This window comes from Zea mays, chromosome 2, assembly GCF_902167145.1.
Source record: "Zea mays cultivar B73 chromosome 2, Zm-B73-REFERENCE-NAM-5.0, whole genome shotgun sequence".
Classification (NCBI taxonomy): Eukaryota; Viridiplantae; Streptophyta; class Magnoliopsida; order Poales; family Poaceae; genus Zea; species Zea mays.
The window spans coordinates 241808107-241825611 of NC_050097.1; the positions used below are offsets into that span (position 1 = coordinate 241808107).

The 17505-nt window shown below is 44.5% G+C and overlaps 2 protein-coding genes across 2 annotated transcripts; one reads left to right on the forward strand and one right to left on the reverse strand.

The window, feature by feature from the left end:
• Positions 1-6640: 6640 nt before the first annotated feature.
• On the forward strand, positions 6641-10447 carry LOC100381793 (uncharacterized). Its single transcript, NM_001174591.1, has 3 exons — positions 6641-6803; positions 7780-8535; positions 9221-10447. The coding sequence occupies exons 2-3, from the start codon at positions 7894-7896 to the stop codon at positions 10214-10216; spliced, it is 1638 nt and encodes a 545-aa protein (NP_001168062.1). The 5' UTR covers positions 6641-6803; positions 7780-7893; the 3' UTR covers positions 10217-10447.
• An 839-nt stretch (positions 10448-11286) lies between these two features.
• On the reverse strand, positions 11287-12123 carry LOC100279081 (uncharacterized). The gene has a single exon (NM_001152131.2). The coding sequence runs from the start codon at positions 12007-12009 to the stop codon at positions 11428-11430; it is 582 nt and encodes a 193-aa protein (NP_001145603.2). The 5' UTR covers positions 12010-12123; the 3' UTR covers positions 11287-11427.
• Between the last annotated feature and the right edge of the window lie 5382 nt (positions 12124-17505).

Below are 17505 nucleotides of genomic sequence, written 5' to 3' on the forward strand. Positions count from 1 at the left end.
CAAAACTTCCTGACTCCAACCATAACCAGTTGGAAATGACAATTCATTACTGATGGTCATTAATGATCTGAATTTTTTGAATCTATCACAGATTCATCATATCCTTTATGGATACCATTCTGAATACCAAGACAAACAATCATCATTGTAAGCACATTTGGTAAATTCAGTAGTGTGGAGGCTAATGTGCTCAAGCTTGAGCCATTATTACTTAATGGTCATGTGTTGTCCAAAGGACACACTTGAGGTCATCATATAGATGCACCAGAGAACCATATAAAGCCTTCAATGTCCATACAATCTCTGTAATGGACCACACTCGTTTCTTTGAAACAATTCAAAGAACTTAACCAATTCAGATCAGATTTTAAGATAAGAGGGACTTAAAATCTCAATCCCAATGATACTCATCAAGTATCCATCTTATGGGAAAAACATGACCAATAGAATTGTCCATAACTTTTCATTTCATCCCAACAATGGAATGACCAATTCAGTCTTACCCAGCATGATAAGTATCATCACCTGAAAAGTTATAACAAATACAACACATTGTATGGGAGGATGTATATAGTATATAATCCATAAAAATGTTTCCAAGAAACATATGCAATATATCCATCACTATCACCTTGTGTTTCCACATGATAGAAATTATATGGATATCTCTATAATATGGTAAGGTAAAACTAGGATAGATCAACACATCCTTGATACTTCCATTACCAAAGGGGACTTGATATTAACATATCATGGTATCACATGAAGCGATTGTCAAAATATTATTTCCTCTTTCCAAAGGAAAATCAGAATATTTTGTTTCCCCATGTATAGAGTTTGTGGTTCAATCCTCCACATTGCATGTTCTTCCTCAATTAGAAGGATCCCAGTACAAGTTTGCACAACTCAAATCAATGAGTGTTCAACTCCCTTGATGAGTTGGTTCAACTCTAATCGACGAGCTTGTTCAACTCAAATCACATGAGTGATCAACTCCAATCGATGAGTTTGTTTAACTCAAATACATATGAGTTTTTACACTCAAATCACATGAGTGTGTTCAACTTACATCGCATGAGTTGAACCTATCACAACATCAATTATGAGATTATACCAAATCTCATGCATCATTTAAATAGCACTCAAAAGCAAATCATCTAACAAAATGGTCTTCTCTTAGAAAAAGAAGTGTTGTTACATGATTAGTCCAAATCATGATTTACACAACTAACCATTGTTATCATGTTAGATGGAAGATTGAAGTATACTTCATATCTTAGCTTTCATGAGTAGTATGCATCTATTGGGATTTCATATACAAGATTAGATGCTTAGGCATACAACACTATATCACGTATAGTGTAATGACAAATGAGTTTGTCATACTCATTGCCCTTCCCTTTTTAATGTGCTTATATATTTGCTTTCAAGCAAAATATATGAATACAAAGTGTTAGTCTACAACATAATGTAGACACATACTCATAAGTCCATAAGTCTTATGATTTTCTTTGCTATTCATTTTGCGCTTGCACATCAAGCCGCAAAAGCACATAAGTTCTTTTCATAAGAACCATAAGAGAAAGAGAGCTTTTCATTTCCTCTAAATTGAAGAGGTGAATTACCATATCATGCAAAAAAATGAAATGAACATATCCAATGAACATTGAGGATAATTAAGCCCATTAGGCGAGTTCATCAAACTCTATTAAATAATTATCCTACAAATGGCTTAACCATTTTCTGATGTTGTAATATGCCGCAAAATATATCATATCATTATATGTTGGAGAACACTAGGTATCACATAAAGTGTACCAAATAATTTTTGAAAATTAGTGTACACAACGTAGATAATCTCCATGTAATGAAACAATGGAGTAGATCTCCCAGTAGTGGGCAAAACATTTGCTGCCTGAAAGCATGGTCTCTGGGCTGATATATTCAAAGAACATACTGCAGCCAATGCTTAGGACTCCACTACCCTGTGCTTGACCAAAATTTCAAAAATAAAATGGAAATCACCATAAAGGTGAATAACCAACATCACATCTCCAACATATCTACTTGGAAGAACACATAGGTAATCATCATAACCATATGATGTAGACCTCTTACTGATGGGCAAATAACATTTTGCTGTCTAAAAGCTTGGTCTCAGGGCAAATAAATTCTAAGAACTTATTGCAGCCAAAGCCTAGATCTCCATCATGTGTTGAAATATCCCAAGTTCAAGGTATGTGTCATATTTTGCAAGAATTCATTGTTTAATTAAGTAGAACTTAATTAAAAGAATTCTTTCAGCAGTCAGTATGACTGCAGCGTCCAGTCTGGCTCCATAGCCCGCGACGCCTGCTTGGTCCGTGATCTTTTTGGGTAGCACGTATAGGTAATCATCTCGAAAGATGTAGACCTCATAGTGATAGGCATTTCAAATGCGGCCTAAAGCACGGTCTCTGGGCTACTAAATTCTTAAAGAATTTAGCGCAGCCAGTGCTTAGGACTCCATCACCCTATGCTTTTCCCAAAAAATGCAATCTTATGTTGCATGAGGACCGTTCAGTTTCGACTTATTATATGTGCTATGTTTTCCTTGCAATCATAAAGTATGCAAGAACAAAGCAAGTCGAAAATATGTGAATTATAAATGTAAAAACAAAGATAATTCACAAATTAAAGTCTGCCAGATTTATAATAAAACAGACAAGTATGTACAATACATAGTACAATTTGCAGTCTAAATATCGAATTTAGACACACTAACACAAGTTAGAACTGAATTGATATATAAAACAGAGTCTTATACTTAAAATCCAGAATTTAAAATAATAAAATAGACCATATAGGCCAATCTGGCCGAGGCGGCCCAACAGGCCCAATAAGGGTGGCAGTTAGGGTAAAAAACCCTAACTGCTCATCCCCTTCCCACAGTAGCCGGCGACCCCTGGTGGCGGTTCGCGGTGGCGCGTGCGACGGCCTAGGTGCGCGTACGCGTGGTCTCCCGGCGGCGGCGCGGGCAGACCCAGCGCGAGGGGGCGAGGGCTGGTACGGCGCGGCTGCGGCGGCCCCAGCCTCAGCCAGGCGCGCGCGGCCCCGAGCCCCGGCTCGCCGGCGGGCGGCCCGGCCAGGAGCGGCGACCATGGCGGCCAGGCGCGCGCGCGGTGCCTAGCCCCGGCAGCGCAGGCGCGGCGGCCTGCCATGGCGCGCGGCGTGTGCGGCTGCCCGGCCGAGGCGCGGGCGCGGTGGCCCGGCCGAGGCGCGGGCGCGGTGGCCCGGCCATGGCGTGCGGCTGCCCGGCCCAGGCGCTGGCGGCGCGCGGCTGCCCGGCCCAGGCGCTGGCGCGGTGGCCCGGCCATGGCGCGCGGCTGCCCGGCCAAGGCGCTGGCGCGGCGGCCAGCCCCGGCCCCGGTGCGGGCACGGCGGCCTATGCCCCGGCCCCATCGCGGGCCTGTGCGTGGCGGTCCCGTCCTCGGCGCGGCCGGCCTTTGCAGCGTGGCGGTTTCCGGCGCGCGCAAGCGCGGCCCTTTCGGCCACTGCGCTGGTGCGGTCAGGCACAGGACCACGGCCCGACAGTGCGGGTGCGGCCCAAGCACGGGCGCGTAGCCTCGGCCGGGCCATCGACGTGCGATTCCCGCCATGATCGGCTACGGCGCAACGACCACAGCACAGCGCACGGGCGTCTCCGGCCAGGTGCATGGGCGGCCCCGCGCCACGGCGACCCAGCGCGACTGCTGACGCCTCAGAAAGTGCTCTGCATGCATTCAAGAGGAACAGTATACAGAGGAATAGTATACATCGTACGTACGGTTTTTTTTCGAGAGATCAAAGTTCCTTTTCCTGATTGCGAGCGACTTATTCTTCTTTCCTTGCATCTCTGATCTCTTCTTGCATGTCTGATCTCGCGAGCGGTGCTGATAACGTGTTGTAACTCAGTAAAAACGAGATTCGAGAGAATAGTGCAAATGACAGTTGTGTTCACTTTATTGCAGGGAAGACAGACTTATATACAATAACACAGGGGTCATCCCCAAGGGGTGTGTCCCTTGGGGATATGTTCGTCGAGCCCCTTGGATTGGTCACAAAATATTGTAACACAATACATACAACCACACGACCCCCCTTCCTCGTGCTTCCAATCTGATGAGATTTTGGAGCATCTGCCGCCCGTTTCAGTCCCCCGGTTTCCTAGTGTTTGGTAGCGGGAATCTGAGACGGAAACTCTGCATCTTCTTCTCTCTTTTAATTTACACCAGACCCTCGTTCGTTTACCTACCTCCATAAACCTCCGTACATAGCCTCAAACTTAACAAACACCTTCAAAGACCACATATGAATTTTCCACCGAGAAATATTTCCACCAGAAAATTTAAGAAGGAAACATACGTAGGATAGAGTATAGAAGCATCTGATCAATGGTAAATAAACGAAGACCCATATTTTTTTAAAAAATATAGCCATTAACGACCGTTTTCAGTAATATAAAGGCTAACACCTATAATTTTATAAACAACAAATGATATCTACTAGAAAAATTTAGAAATATGATCCATGGCAAGAATACATATGTGAGATAATGTATAGAAGTATTTGCTCGGTCATCAATGTTCACATGATCCTTATTTTAAAAGAAAATGACCATAAACGACCGTTTTTGTTACTACCGAAGGTCAACGCCCATGAATTTTTCATGTAAAAATAATCTCTACCAAAAATCTAAGAATGTGATTTATAGCAAGAAAACATGTGTAGAGCAAGGTGCTTGGGATTATCGTTGATGATCAATTACCATACGACGACCCCTATTTTTAATGAAAATGTCCATAAACGGTCGCTTTCGGTAATACCAAAGGCTAACCACTATGAATTTTTCACATCTCCACCAAAAATCTAAAAATATGATTTATGATAAGGAAACATGTGTGTGGTAAGGTGTTTGAGACTTTCGTCAATGATAATGGGCATGTTAACCTAATTTTGACCAAAATGGACAAGAATGGCTGTTTTTAGTACCAAAGGATAACACTTATGTATTTTTCACGAAAAAATGACCTCCACAAAATATCTCAGAATGTGATGTATGACAACAAAATATGTGTGGAGTAATGTATAAGAGCACCTTGTCGATGATGAATGGTCATATATCCCTATTTTTTTAAATGGTTACCAACGACTGTTTTCAACACTAACAAATGATGACACCTATAATGTTTTCACGAAGAAATGGTCTCCACAAAAAAAACAAGTTTATAATATATGACAAGAAAACATATATATAAGCCTCTCGATAATTATCAAAGGACATACGAGCCACCATTTTACAGAAAAAACATCCATGAACAACTAACTCCTATAGATTTTACAAGAAAAAAAATGGTCTCGACCGAAATTTAAAAAATGTGACGTATGACATGAAAATATTAATGGGTCAGGTATAAAACCCTCTCCATACGATCTCTATTTTTTGATGAAAATGGTCACGAAGGACCGTTTTCATTAGTACCATTTTCTAACACTGAAAATATAGCATCGTTAAATATCTAAGATCTACTAAGGCTCCGTTCGGTTCCATTAGACTAAAGTTTAGTCTAGGGACTAAATTTTAGTCCCTATCCTGTTTAGTTGTAGGGACTAAACAGATTCTAAATACATTAAATATAACACATAAAGACTAAAATGCTCTTTCTTTTGTTTGACACCAGTTTTCTAGCAAGAGTAATTGAAGTAAATATTGCCCTTTAGTCCCTTTTAGCACCCATGCGAGGACTAAAGACACTCATGTGAGGACTAAAGACTAAAGTCTAATTAGTCTCTACTTTAGTCTTTACGTTTGGCAAAATAAAGACTAGACGTGACTAAAAATTAGAGACTAAAGATGAGTACCTCTAACCAAACGGGACTAAGCATTACGGATTAAAAATCTGCAGGTTCCGGGTTTAGGGTTCTGGTGCCCTGATACGCTGCACGCAGACCGCGGGAAACACATGATCCCTGACGTGTGGCCCCGCCGCATCGGCAAAGTAAGCTAGGGACTCGGAATCGGACGGACAAAAAGCTGCAGTAAAAAATCTTTCTTCGCGAGGACTGACTGAGACTTGACTGTGTGAATCACCATTCGCAGCGGCGTGGCCGAGCCGAAGGAGACAGGCGAATCCGAGTGACGGGTGTGAGTATCGTTGGATGAGGACCGAGAGGGGCATCTCCAGCTGCGCCGAGCCCAGTCGAGGGAGCAAGACGCCGGAAGCGACGCGCCCCGTACTCTGCATCTCTGCCGCCGCCGCTGCTGCTGCTTGCTTCTACAGTCCCCTGGCCCCCTGTTGCTGCCCTGCTACGATGGCGATGCAACACGGCCACCAGTAGCCCCTGCTCGCTCCTGCCGCAGCACGCGACGGGAAAGGCCCAAAGGGAGGGGAGGCGAGAAAGAAAAACAAAAGATGGGATCTTGAGGAGGAGGTGCTGGGGGTGGGGAGGCGGCATAATGGCGGCCGCGGTGTGCTAGCGGGCTAAAGGGGGTGCACTACTGATTGCTGATGGGTTAAAGGAGGTGCAGGTGGTGGTGGAGATGGAGTGGACGCGTTCATGCCCGCGCCTAGCTAGCTAGCTAGCTTACCTGTCCACGCCTCTGTGCTGTGTCCTCTTGGCTTTCTCTTTCCCGCTCTCCTCCTCGCTTGCCCCCCGCCAGCTCTCCAGGGAGTGGACTAGTGCAGGGAGGGAGGGAGGGAAGAAAGGAGTGGTGCAGCTGTGAGTGAAGCCACCTCTCGTTTCCTTGATTGATTGGAGCCGAGCCGGAATGTGATGCGAGAGAGGTAACTCCTGGCCAGCTTCGTCCCAACGTAACGGTGCTTCGTGTCCGCCTTCGTTACTTCCTGTTCCCTTCGATTTTGTCTGTGTGCTAGCTATGTGATGTTTGACTACTTCTTCGGTTTTGTCTTGGTGCCTTCATTTGGAAGTGAGGGGGGCGGGGAACGTGGGGCTGTGATCCAGGCAGGGTGCCTTGATTTCCAATTCCAAGAGAGGGGGTGGGGAATGTGGGACTGTAATTCAGGGTGCCCTGCGGTTAGGTTTTGTGCCAATTTGATGTGATGCCTTTGAGCATTTGTGCCCGGTCTAGAGTGAGGTTCAGTATGTTGTTGGTTCATGTTCTTGTTGTTCTAGTAATTGTTTTTACTGCTTGCGGTGCCCTTGCTTCGAACATGCTAACTTGCTAGGGTTTGAACAGAGATCCAGACTATTCTGGTTTGTTCAAAGGTTGCGGGCTCCAATTAATTACTGACCGGTAGGAAATGTAGAGATCCAAACTATTCTTCTTTCTTCTTTCTTACTTTTATGTGGTAGTCATGTGATGTTCTAGCAGTTCCTGGTTTTGATTTGGTGCCTTAGTTTGCAAGATTGGAAGAGGCGGGGAATGTGACACTGTAATTTAGAGTAGCTTTTGGTTTGCTTCTGTGTCCATTCAGTTCAATAGTGAGGTTCAGCAAATTGTTGGTTCCTGTTCTTGTGGTTATACTAGTTGTTTTACACTTCTATACCGTTTCCCGTGCTCCTGATTCCAATTTGCTTACTTGCTATGGTTTGAATAGAGATCAGAACTATTTTTTGTCTGTACAAAGGTTGCATGCAGGCTTACCAATTATTGAGCGCTAGGAAATTTGGAGAACCTGAGCGCTGCAATGCTTTCTTGTTTCTTAATTGGCATTCTTCGCTATACACAGTGTATCCTAAATTCCTAATTTAGTCGTTTGCTTGAAGTCCGAACTAAACATTTCGACCCTTGTCCTTCAGGTGTGCAGATTAGAACCGTTCACAGCACACAACTGAGCAATCCTCTGAAGGCCAAACACCCCCATCCAGTTAGCCATCTCTGAAGGAACATACAGGCTTTTTCATAAGATAGTCATGGCAGAGTTCAAGATCGGTAGGCTGGATGGCCAGCCACCAAGGGTCAGAAATGTGCCCATTGCCGTCACCCCGGAAGGATTCTGGTGCTGCCCATCACAGGCCGCGCTTCAGAAGACAGCGAAGAGCCCAAACCAGCAGGGCAGGCCTAGAGGGGGAGCATCCCCTGCACCATCGAAGGCATCCTCGGTTCAGAGGGTGCCAACCATTTCTTCAGAGAAGAGAGCACAGTCCACTCCTACTAGGTCCAGAACCCATTCAGATGAGCAAGTGTGCCCTCCAGCAAATGCTGTTGCTGCCCCTGATCCGCCAAAGGTAGTACCTGCACCGGCACCTGAGAAACGGCCAAAGCAGCATAAGATCTCGGTCGGGTTTGGGCAGCTCGGCACAAGTGATCTGAAGGTTGTGCTGCATGGCATGGAAGGGGTAGCTGTGAAGATGATTGTTCACAAGAGCATTCTTGCTGAAAATAGTACCTTTTTTGCCGATAGAATCTCGAGGCAGTCTCCGGTGTCATGCATTGAGGTGCCAGATTGTGAGGATGTGGAGATTTATGTCGAGACTGTTGGGTTGATGTACTGCAAGGATGTCAAGCAGAGGCTTATCAAGCAAAATGTTCCACGAGTTCTGCGAATCTTGAAGGTTTCTCCTACCGCAGTTTACTAATTTGATATTTTTTGTTTGTTTTTTTTCTTGTTGCCAATGTCTTCGCATGCTATATACATTTGTGTGTATGCATATTCTAATCTGTATTATTGACAAATGCTGAACATTTGAAGCATGCGTGAACTGTGGTGGTTCAAAACAATTACTAAGCTTAAACTTGCATATCACCAAATTTAGGGTCTTTTAGTGATTTGAAACCACAAATTTTAATGCCCTGTATGCTAACTGAAACTTTACTGACTCACACATTGTTTACTGGAACTACAATCTTGCAAAATTGTGGTCCTGATTAGATCCAGCTGAATATGTTTCTATGTCTATTTCATGCTATCGCATTTTGGGGCTACTGTTCATATTTTCTCACATTACTATGGTACGCTCACCCTGCAACAGACTGTGACAAAATATGCATATTCTACAACTTATCTGAAATCATCTTGAAATTTTGTTGATGCATAGTTGGTCTGTCACAAATTAGGTAGGCTGCCCAGTCTCATTTCTCTGAATCTGATCTAGAGCATGACTGTCTGAAAATATTTGTTTTTTTTTTATTTTTTTGCAAATTATTTACGAACGATCAGCTGGACATTGCAAAGCAAATTTAACTTCCTTTTCGTTTTTAACGTATGCATTTTTTTTTTACGTTTTGTTCTCTCTATAGGTCGCAGAATCACTAGGCTTCCGTGCATGCATCACATCATGTTTAGACTACCTGGAAGCGGTTCCTTGGGTCGGCGACGAGGAGGAGAACGTGGTGTCGTCCATACGGCAGCTGCACGGCGAGGATCACAGGGCTAACCCCTTGCTAAGGAGAGTGACATCTGACACCCTCACAAATCCGCCGAACGACACCCTTGCGCACATCATTGAGCTGGTGCTGAAGAGCAGCGAGGACAGAGGCCGGCGCGAGATGAAGTCTCTGGTCCTGAAGCTGTTCAAGGAAAGCAGCAACGGCAGCAGCGCCAATGGTTCTTCAGCAGACTCGTCCTGTATCACGACCTTGTACGGGTGTTTCCAGAACTGCCTGGATTCCCTGCTGGCGCTGTCTCGCCAAGCTGCCGGTGCAGACGAGCTCGCGGGCGAAGAAGAATCGTCGTCTGCAGGCAGCAAAGAGCAGGCGTTCAGAAAGATCGGTCTGGAGGCGGACAACCTTCTCTGGCTAGCGGAGATCCTGTCGGAGCGGCACGCGGCCGACGAGCTGACGGCCATCTGGGCGAGCCAGACGGAGCTGGCCGCGGAGCTGCACCCCAGGATACCGGTGATGCACCGGCACCTGGTGAGCTGCGTGACCGCGAGGCTGCTGGTGGCGGTCGGGAAGGGTGAGGCGCTGCCGTCCAGGGAGACGCGGCGGCGGCTGCTGGACGTGTGGCTGCCGCCGCTGATGGACGACTACAGGTGGCTGCAGCACGGGTGCCGCTGGTTCGACCGCGCCGCGGTGGAGGACGGCATCGGGCAGGCCGTCCTGACGCTGCCGCTGGAGGAGCAGCAGGCCGTGCTGCTGGCGTGGCTGGGCAGGTTCCTCAGGGCCGGAGGCGACGGGTGCCCCAACCTGCAGCGGGCGTTCGAGGTGTGGTGGAGGAGGACCTTCGTCAGGCCGTACGCCGAGCAGCCTGGGAGTGGGAGCTCCTCGTGGTCGTCGTCGTCGCGGCGGCACTGACCGTCGTCCAGCGGTCGTTGTCTGGAAATGACAAGAGTCCACGCGATGCAGTTTCTTTCAAGTTTCAGTAGTAGTAGTAGGAGACTTTGAGTTAGGAGACGCTGGAGTTTGTTCCTCTCTGTTGTTGTAATGCTTTTGGGATCGATGTGATGTGACAACCCGTTCTGATTTCTTGGCGCAGAAATCAACCTTCCTGCGTGATTTTTACTGTTGGGGCAGCTATTTCTTGGCAATCTTTACTGTTTTGAACGCTGGCAGAGTTTTGTTTGAACACTGTTATGTTCTGTAATTAGCACTGCCGCCATCGATGGAAATCGATGCATCCGTACGTACGTATGCATGCACACAGTATCTACTGCTGCTGCTGCTGTTACTCCGTGCCTGTTTGTTTCGGCTTCTGGCAGCTTCTGGCCACCAAAAGCTGCTGCGGACTATCAAACGCTTAGCTTTCCAGTCAGCTTCTATAAAATTCGTTGGAGGCAAAAACCATCAAAAATCAACCTAAACACATAATCGGTTGAGTCGTTGTAATAGTAGGAATCCGTCACTTTCTAAATCCTGAGCCCTATGAACAACTTTATCTTACTCCACACGTAATCGTAATGATACTCAGATTTTCCCCACAGCCAGATTCTCTCCACAGCCAGATTTTCAGAAAAGCTGGTCAGAAAAAAGCCGAACCAAACAGGCCCTTAGTCGCGTCGCGTGCAGGAGCTAGGGTTGGTGAAGACGGCCATGAAAGCATCGGCTAGCCAGGCTCCATTGGTGGTATCTCTTGTGCACGATTCCATTGCCATTGGTGTAGTAGAGCAGCAGCAGCAGTGCATGCATGACAGCGGTGGCAGGAATTCAGACGAAGGAAGAACGCGAGCTCAGCCCAATACTTTCACGTCCTCAATCCTGAATCCTTACTTACAGGTTCAGAAGAACTGGGTCGCAGCCCACGAATTCACTTGGCCCACTACGGCCCAATAAAGTTTCTGCCTGGACGTCGAACCCTTATCGCATTTCATCATTGGCGCCGCCGAGTTCACTTCACTTCAAGGTACGGTTCACCATTTGTATTTCTGAAAAAAAAAGCGTGCGTGTACAAACATGGTGCGGATTGGTGTCGCGTTTCCTTCGTTCGTTTTTGGCGCTGAACATGGCCAGCGTCCTCTGCTTCCAGAAGAGTCCAAGTCTTGGCAACACACGGCCAAGTGACTGTTCCATCATCCCCGCCAGTCTGAGCCCTCGCTACTCACTCGCCATCTCGCACTCCGGGATCGCCGTGAGGTCGGACGCGAGTGCCGGCGCACCGGAGGAGCCTTGCGCGCCGCGACGAATGTCTCCCACCGCCCGTGCTCCTCCTCCTCATCCTCCGGCGGAGGAGGCGGCGCGAAGACGAGGGGCGCGACGGCGCCGCAGCGCCTGCTCCGCTTGCCGCGCGCGCAGGAGTGGCGAGCGGAGAGCGCGGCGGAGGCCCGGACGGCGAGCGCCGCGACGTCCTCGCGCCGCAGGCCGCGGCGGCGCGCGGCGGCCGGGAGCACGAAGTAGATCTGCCCCGCGCGCAGCGCCTCCGCGCCGCCCAGCGCCGGGACGGGGCCCTCGAACCCCACCCTGTCCGCGTCGCACAGGAACCAGTCTGCGGAGGCGGAGGCGGAGGCGTCCTGCAGCACCCGCGCGGCCGTGGCCGTGTGCGGCGGGTACTCCCGCATCTCGCCGCTCGGCATCAGCACCAGCGCCGTGTCCTTGCTGGGCGGCGGGGCCGCCCGCGTCGGCGTGGTCTCGCCGCGCGACATGCACAGCCCCATTGGTGTCCCGTCCGCGGGATTTGGAAAGCTCGCTTGTAGCTAGTGTGGCGGTTGAGATGGCCGTCCGTGTGGCGGTTGCCGCGGCTGGCGTCGAATGGGGGGAATGGAATGAATGACATGGCGGTGTGGAGGCGGCTGGTTTTATAGGCGAGCGGTGCAGAGTGGCTTGTCGCCTAGCTGCAGGCTGCAGCTGCTGGCTTGGACTTGGACTTGGAGAAGAAGGGAAGGGAAGGGAAGGGACGGGAGCATGACAGGCTGGCGTGCCGCTGGGGCCACGCCAGCTGACCTGCGTGGACCCCGGGATCGTTTGCTTGCTCCCCAGATGTCGCTTATTTATTATTGTTACCGTTTTGTCGTCATTGTTTATTTACTTTATTATTATTACTACCCTTTTATTTACTGCCGCGGCTTGGTGCCGTGGTAGACAGGATACGCACGCGTATGCAGCTCAGCCCGAGTAGCGGAGACTGGAGAGCAATAATAAAGCCGATATGTATAATGGTTACCCGTCTCTTTCAGATTTTTTTAGTTTTTCGTGTATAAGCTGCATGTTAGGTTGTAGCCCATTTCTACTCACTTTCTCTCTCCTCTTTTCTCTCTTCCAAACTAGTATTTAGCTCACTAGAAATCTCCCCTAAATCATTTTTTTGGAAGAACAAAAAAACGTGACTCTAACAGTTCCCCTAACGCGCTCTCAACTTTTTTTCATAACCCTTAAAACTCCCTAATTTGTAGCTATAAATGAGGGGGGTTTTCGGGCTACCCAGAAACAATATGCCGCTTTAAAAGATCTGTTGGAGAAATGATAAAAATCTATCCCCACTAATTATTTAGATGTCCATTAAAACTGATTTTAAGGAGTCATTTCCTGAGGAACTCTTGGAGATGCTCTTACCTCCAACCATTATACTTGCTCTTACAATATTATGTTACATATTGTAGCAGTAGCATAGCGACAGAGCAGATCTGAAGGGGGGCTAGGTAGGGGTGAAAACGGATCGAATACGCATAAATATGAATTCGAATGTCACAATTTACCATATTTTAGTCTACATCCGGATACGAATACAAAACGGATAGTCGAATCCGAATTCTTATTCGGATATTTACTCAATTCAACTCAAACATCACACCCTGAAATTTAACATATGTATATGTGGATTTTTATTTAAATACAAGTTTATAGATAGTCAAAATAACCTTAAATTAAAATAGATCTCTCGTGATCCTCCCTATCAAGTCAACAAAATTGTATAAATAATATTTTAAGCTATCGAATCATGTAACATTAGGTAAATAACAACACGTGATATTTAATAAGTGATATTTATACAAATACAAGTAAACTAAACTTGATATAAAATAGTAAATGTACCAAGAAAAACAAAATTTCCGTTCTAAAATAAATGAATGTCCTATATAAATGTGTGTACCAAAACTTAAATGAAAACATGAAAACATTTATCTATATATTGTAAAGTAGAAAGTTATAGTTGAATGTTTATTGAACTTCGTTGATATATGTTCTTATATACATAAAGTGGAGAGTTATAAATGAATGTTTGTGGAACCTATTGAATTTTATTATTGAATGTCACTAGAAATATAAGGTTGATATATTTTTTTATTTATTATATAAATATTTTTTATATTTAAAATGATATATATATATATATCATTTTCTAGTATATTATTAAACTTAAAATCATTTGTAATTGTTAATTAGTGATAAAATTAAGTTTTAAATGGTTTTATGGAACATATTTTTTTCACGGATACAGATAGTATCAGATGTTTCATGGTTTTTTTCGAATACGAATATAGAATCGGAAAGAGAAAACTACTATAGATTGAATTCGGTATACCCATTTGACATCCACATTGAAATCAAATACGGATACAAATATCCATATTAGCAGTTTTAACGAATACGAATACGGATAATTTGGATTTCTAGACATTTATTTCCAACCCTAGGGCTAGGGCTTCAGCCTCCTAAAGCTGTGAAGGAAAAAGGAGAAAGAAGAATTGAGAAAAATTAGTCCCTCACTCTATATTAAAGAAAGATGTGAATGTTAGAGAAGAAGGGAAGAGGAAGAGGAATAGAGAAAAATGAGCCCCTCTGCTTGTTTCTATTGCTTTAACCAATGATAACTATGTAAATCAGCCCCTATTTTAGTTCAATCTTACATCCACCATTCCATAGCAGCTACTGCCGCCAACATGGTGACCATCTTCTGCTATATACTGTACATATTATGGTAGTGTAAGCTTAGATTCCGCTTAGAACTTTAGATCACCAGCAGCTAATCTAACCTTTTTGGTGCGAGCCTGCAGTCGATCGCTCCAAAACAGAACGAACTACGCGATGGTTAGTTCACATATGGGATATAGTATATTTTTTTAATTGGACGCAACGAGAAGCTTTGTAGATATGATATAATAACAATTATATACTAAATTAACACCATGTAGGCATGACGAGTATGTATACAAAGCGCCGCGACGAGCAAAGATCAGGCGCTTGAAACGACGCCTGACCGGTGGCCGGGACCCTCCCTCTGCTGTGCGTTTCAACAAGACACTGGCGGCAGCCTACGTGTCCCAGCTAGGATCACAAGAAGAAGAAAGCTGCAGCGGGGCACAGTGTACCGCCTGCAATCATGGAGCTGCTTTACAGTAATACAAAATTAATCCCTGGACATGACATTTAAATCAAATCCAGGAGTGTGCCCTACCCGATAACGCGCTCGCGAAACATGTGTGCGTGCATGTGATGTACCCACCACCAGTAATAATCAGCGATGGCGGGCAGCGCAGCGTAGGCAGTCGGCCCGGCCCACGACACGTCCCTCGCGTACGTGGCGACGTGCATGCATGCAGCATGCGCCTTCCGGGGCCCACCCGAGCCCGTGTTCACAATCTTTTTTAAAAAAATTATGTTCATATCTAAAGACGTGTACACTATGGATCTGATAAAAAAAGGCTAATAATCCCCTAGGACTGCTACACAGTTGCTATATTTTCACAGGTTATTTACTTACCCACACAAATAATGTGTGTGTGTGTGTCTATTAAAAGTTTGTTAAATTGCCTTTAAAGTTACTAAGCTTGGTAAAATTACTTTGAAAGTTTTCTTCTTGCATTTTTTTTTTGATGTAATAAAGGCCTGCTGCATTCACGGGGGGCCGAGCCTGGCTACGGCTTGTTGGGCCAGCCAACCACGATCACACATTTTCGTGCTACCGGGCTGGATGATCGAAGCAGAACTAAGATGGATTCACCTCCTGATCGTGTATACGTCCGTATCCTAAACACTATTTTTCACTGTTTAAGATGACAACGGAGATATCGATCTTTTGCCCTTTTTCTTCTTTGATTATGAATAATTAGGATATAAAATCCGCTATACAATTTTGTATTATTGTTTTTAGCATTATTATTGTAAATTCTCGTAAAGGTAAACCTTAATTTTGTTATATATATTATCAAGTGACAGATATAAAATTCGGACACAATACGGATACGGATATTTTTTTTACCTTTTGTTGTAGAGAGCGAATAATGTATAAAATATTTCAATGCATAATGTTATTTTTATCTGTAATAATGTGCTTGATAACACAATAAGAGATTTGCATCACTTGTTGATTTGTGCTATATATAAAGGATATGTACTACAAATTTACATTCTAATAATCCTAAAATAAAGAAAAAATCGTGCGACCAGGTCGGTACCATGAGCCGAGAAGATGGGCTAGACACGACATGGGTACACTTTAAATTATATCGTGCCGTGATGTGGCGCTATTAAATGGGTCATATCTTAGGGTGAATCGTTAGACACAGTTTGTCATTTATAGTCCAGTGTCTTTATATCTAGCTCCACACCACTTACCTCATCGTAATTATGATTGTTGTAAAAGCTTTGCCACCATTTTTTGTGACTGGTTAGGCCTTGTTCGGTTAATCCCGTTACCCATGGATTAGATGAGATTGGAAAAAATTAAGAAGAAGATTGGCTTGTTTGAGATTTAAACACATCCAATCTCACTCAATCCATATACACTGAGAGCTAACTGAATTAACCCTTAATAGACTTATCTAGACTTGCATATATGCATCGGTGCCCGTGGTGGGCTGGTAAGAACAAATCTCGCATCCTCAATCTCCCACGGCGCCCGTGGTGGGCTGGTAGCATTGGCATCAAGTTGCCAGATTACAAGCTTAAAATCATGGAACGTATTTGCCAGTCATGCATTTCGGTGCTGGATTACTAAGAGTTTCTATATGCCACATTCTGTATCACTCACTATTTTAAACTTTATGTTGTAAATAATAAATAGCATTTTAAACTTTACGTTGTAAATACTAAATAGTATGATCTAAAGTGCAAATATATATATATATATATATATATATATGCTCTCTGCTGAGCTGCCGATCAGTTGCTTCAGTTTGAAAAAGGCATGCATCACTGCCTTCGTCAACACTCAGCATCCAAGCCGGTCAACGCCGGATGTTCGATCGGCCTATTCCTGCGCTGCGCCCGAAGCACACCAGGTTGACGTGCGTACGTGGTCATTTTGACCAGGAATTGAAGTGTTGTTTAGTTTGTGGCTAACTGTGTCACACTTTAGATAAGGTTAGTCGTTAATCTTAAGCATAAAAGTTATATAAAATGTGGCAAGTTATACACCGAACCAAATAAATTCTGAATCTGTAGTACATGAACCACAATGCCATGAATTCAATTCAACGATGATGCTAGTGAAATTCATAAGACCATGTATAGCCCTGAATTTTTGGTTTGGTTTTCTAATTATTAGGAACAACTAAGATATTATATGATATAATTCTAACTTTATAAATTATAAATACAGTTAAAAGACAGAATATATATAGAAAATTACGAAGAGACGACTCTTCGTGAATAACTCCCCCCTCCCCCTATAGACCCCTCAAGACATTCTTTATTTAATGAGGTTATATATGCACTAACAGTTTATTGTGATTCATATTAAACCAACTCTTGACGCACATTTTTAGCTGTTTTTATTATACATATTTGGTGAGTATAAGAATCATTATGTTATCTACTTTTTGTGACAATGGTATTAGTATTGCCATAATTCATGGGCTAGATAGGAATGAACTGAGGATCCAACTCTTGGCAGATATGTTGAAGTGCTGAGACAATGAAGCAAAAGACAATATTTTCCCAAGATATTTAAGAATTAGATTCTTGTGCCCGCATTTAGATGCTTTTAAAACAATTGCGACATTTGGAGTGCTAAGCTCAATGATTTAGTTTTTAAGTATATTTGTTATGTCTTACTTCTGTCTCGAATATTTATCGCTCGCTAGTTCATTTTTAAACTGAACTGCGGCAAATAAAAAATAACGGAGAGAGTAGTTAATATCAACAACATAAGACCATTTGGTGTGTTTTTTTGTTGTTAATTTTAGACTTTTGGCTTTTGAAATTATTGTTTT

Coding starts and splice junctions, on each gene's coding strand:
- LOC100381793 (NM_001174591.1), top strand. CDS start 7,894: ATGGCAGAGTTCAAGATCGGTAGGCTGGATGGCCAGCCACCAAGGGTC. Junction 8,536..9,220: donor GAGTTCTGCGAATCTTGAAG/GTTTCTCCTACC, acceptor TTCTCTCTATAG/GTCGCAGAATCACTAGGCTT.
- LOC100279081 (NM_001152131.2), bottom strand. CDS start 12,009: ATGGGGCTGTGCATGTCGCGCGGCGAGACCACGCCGACGCGGGCGGCC.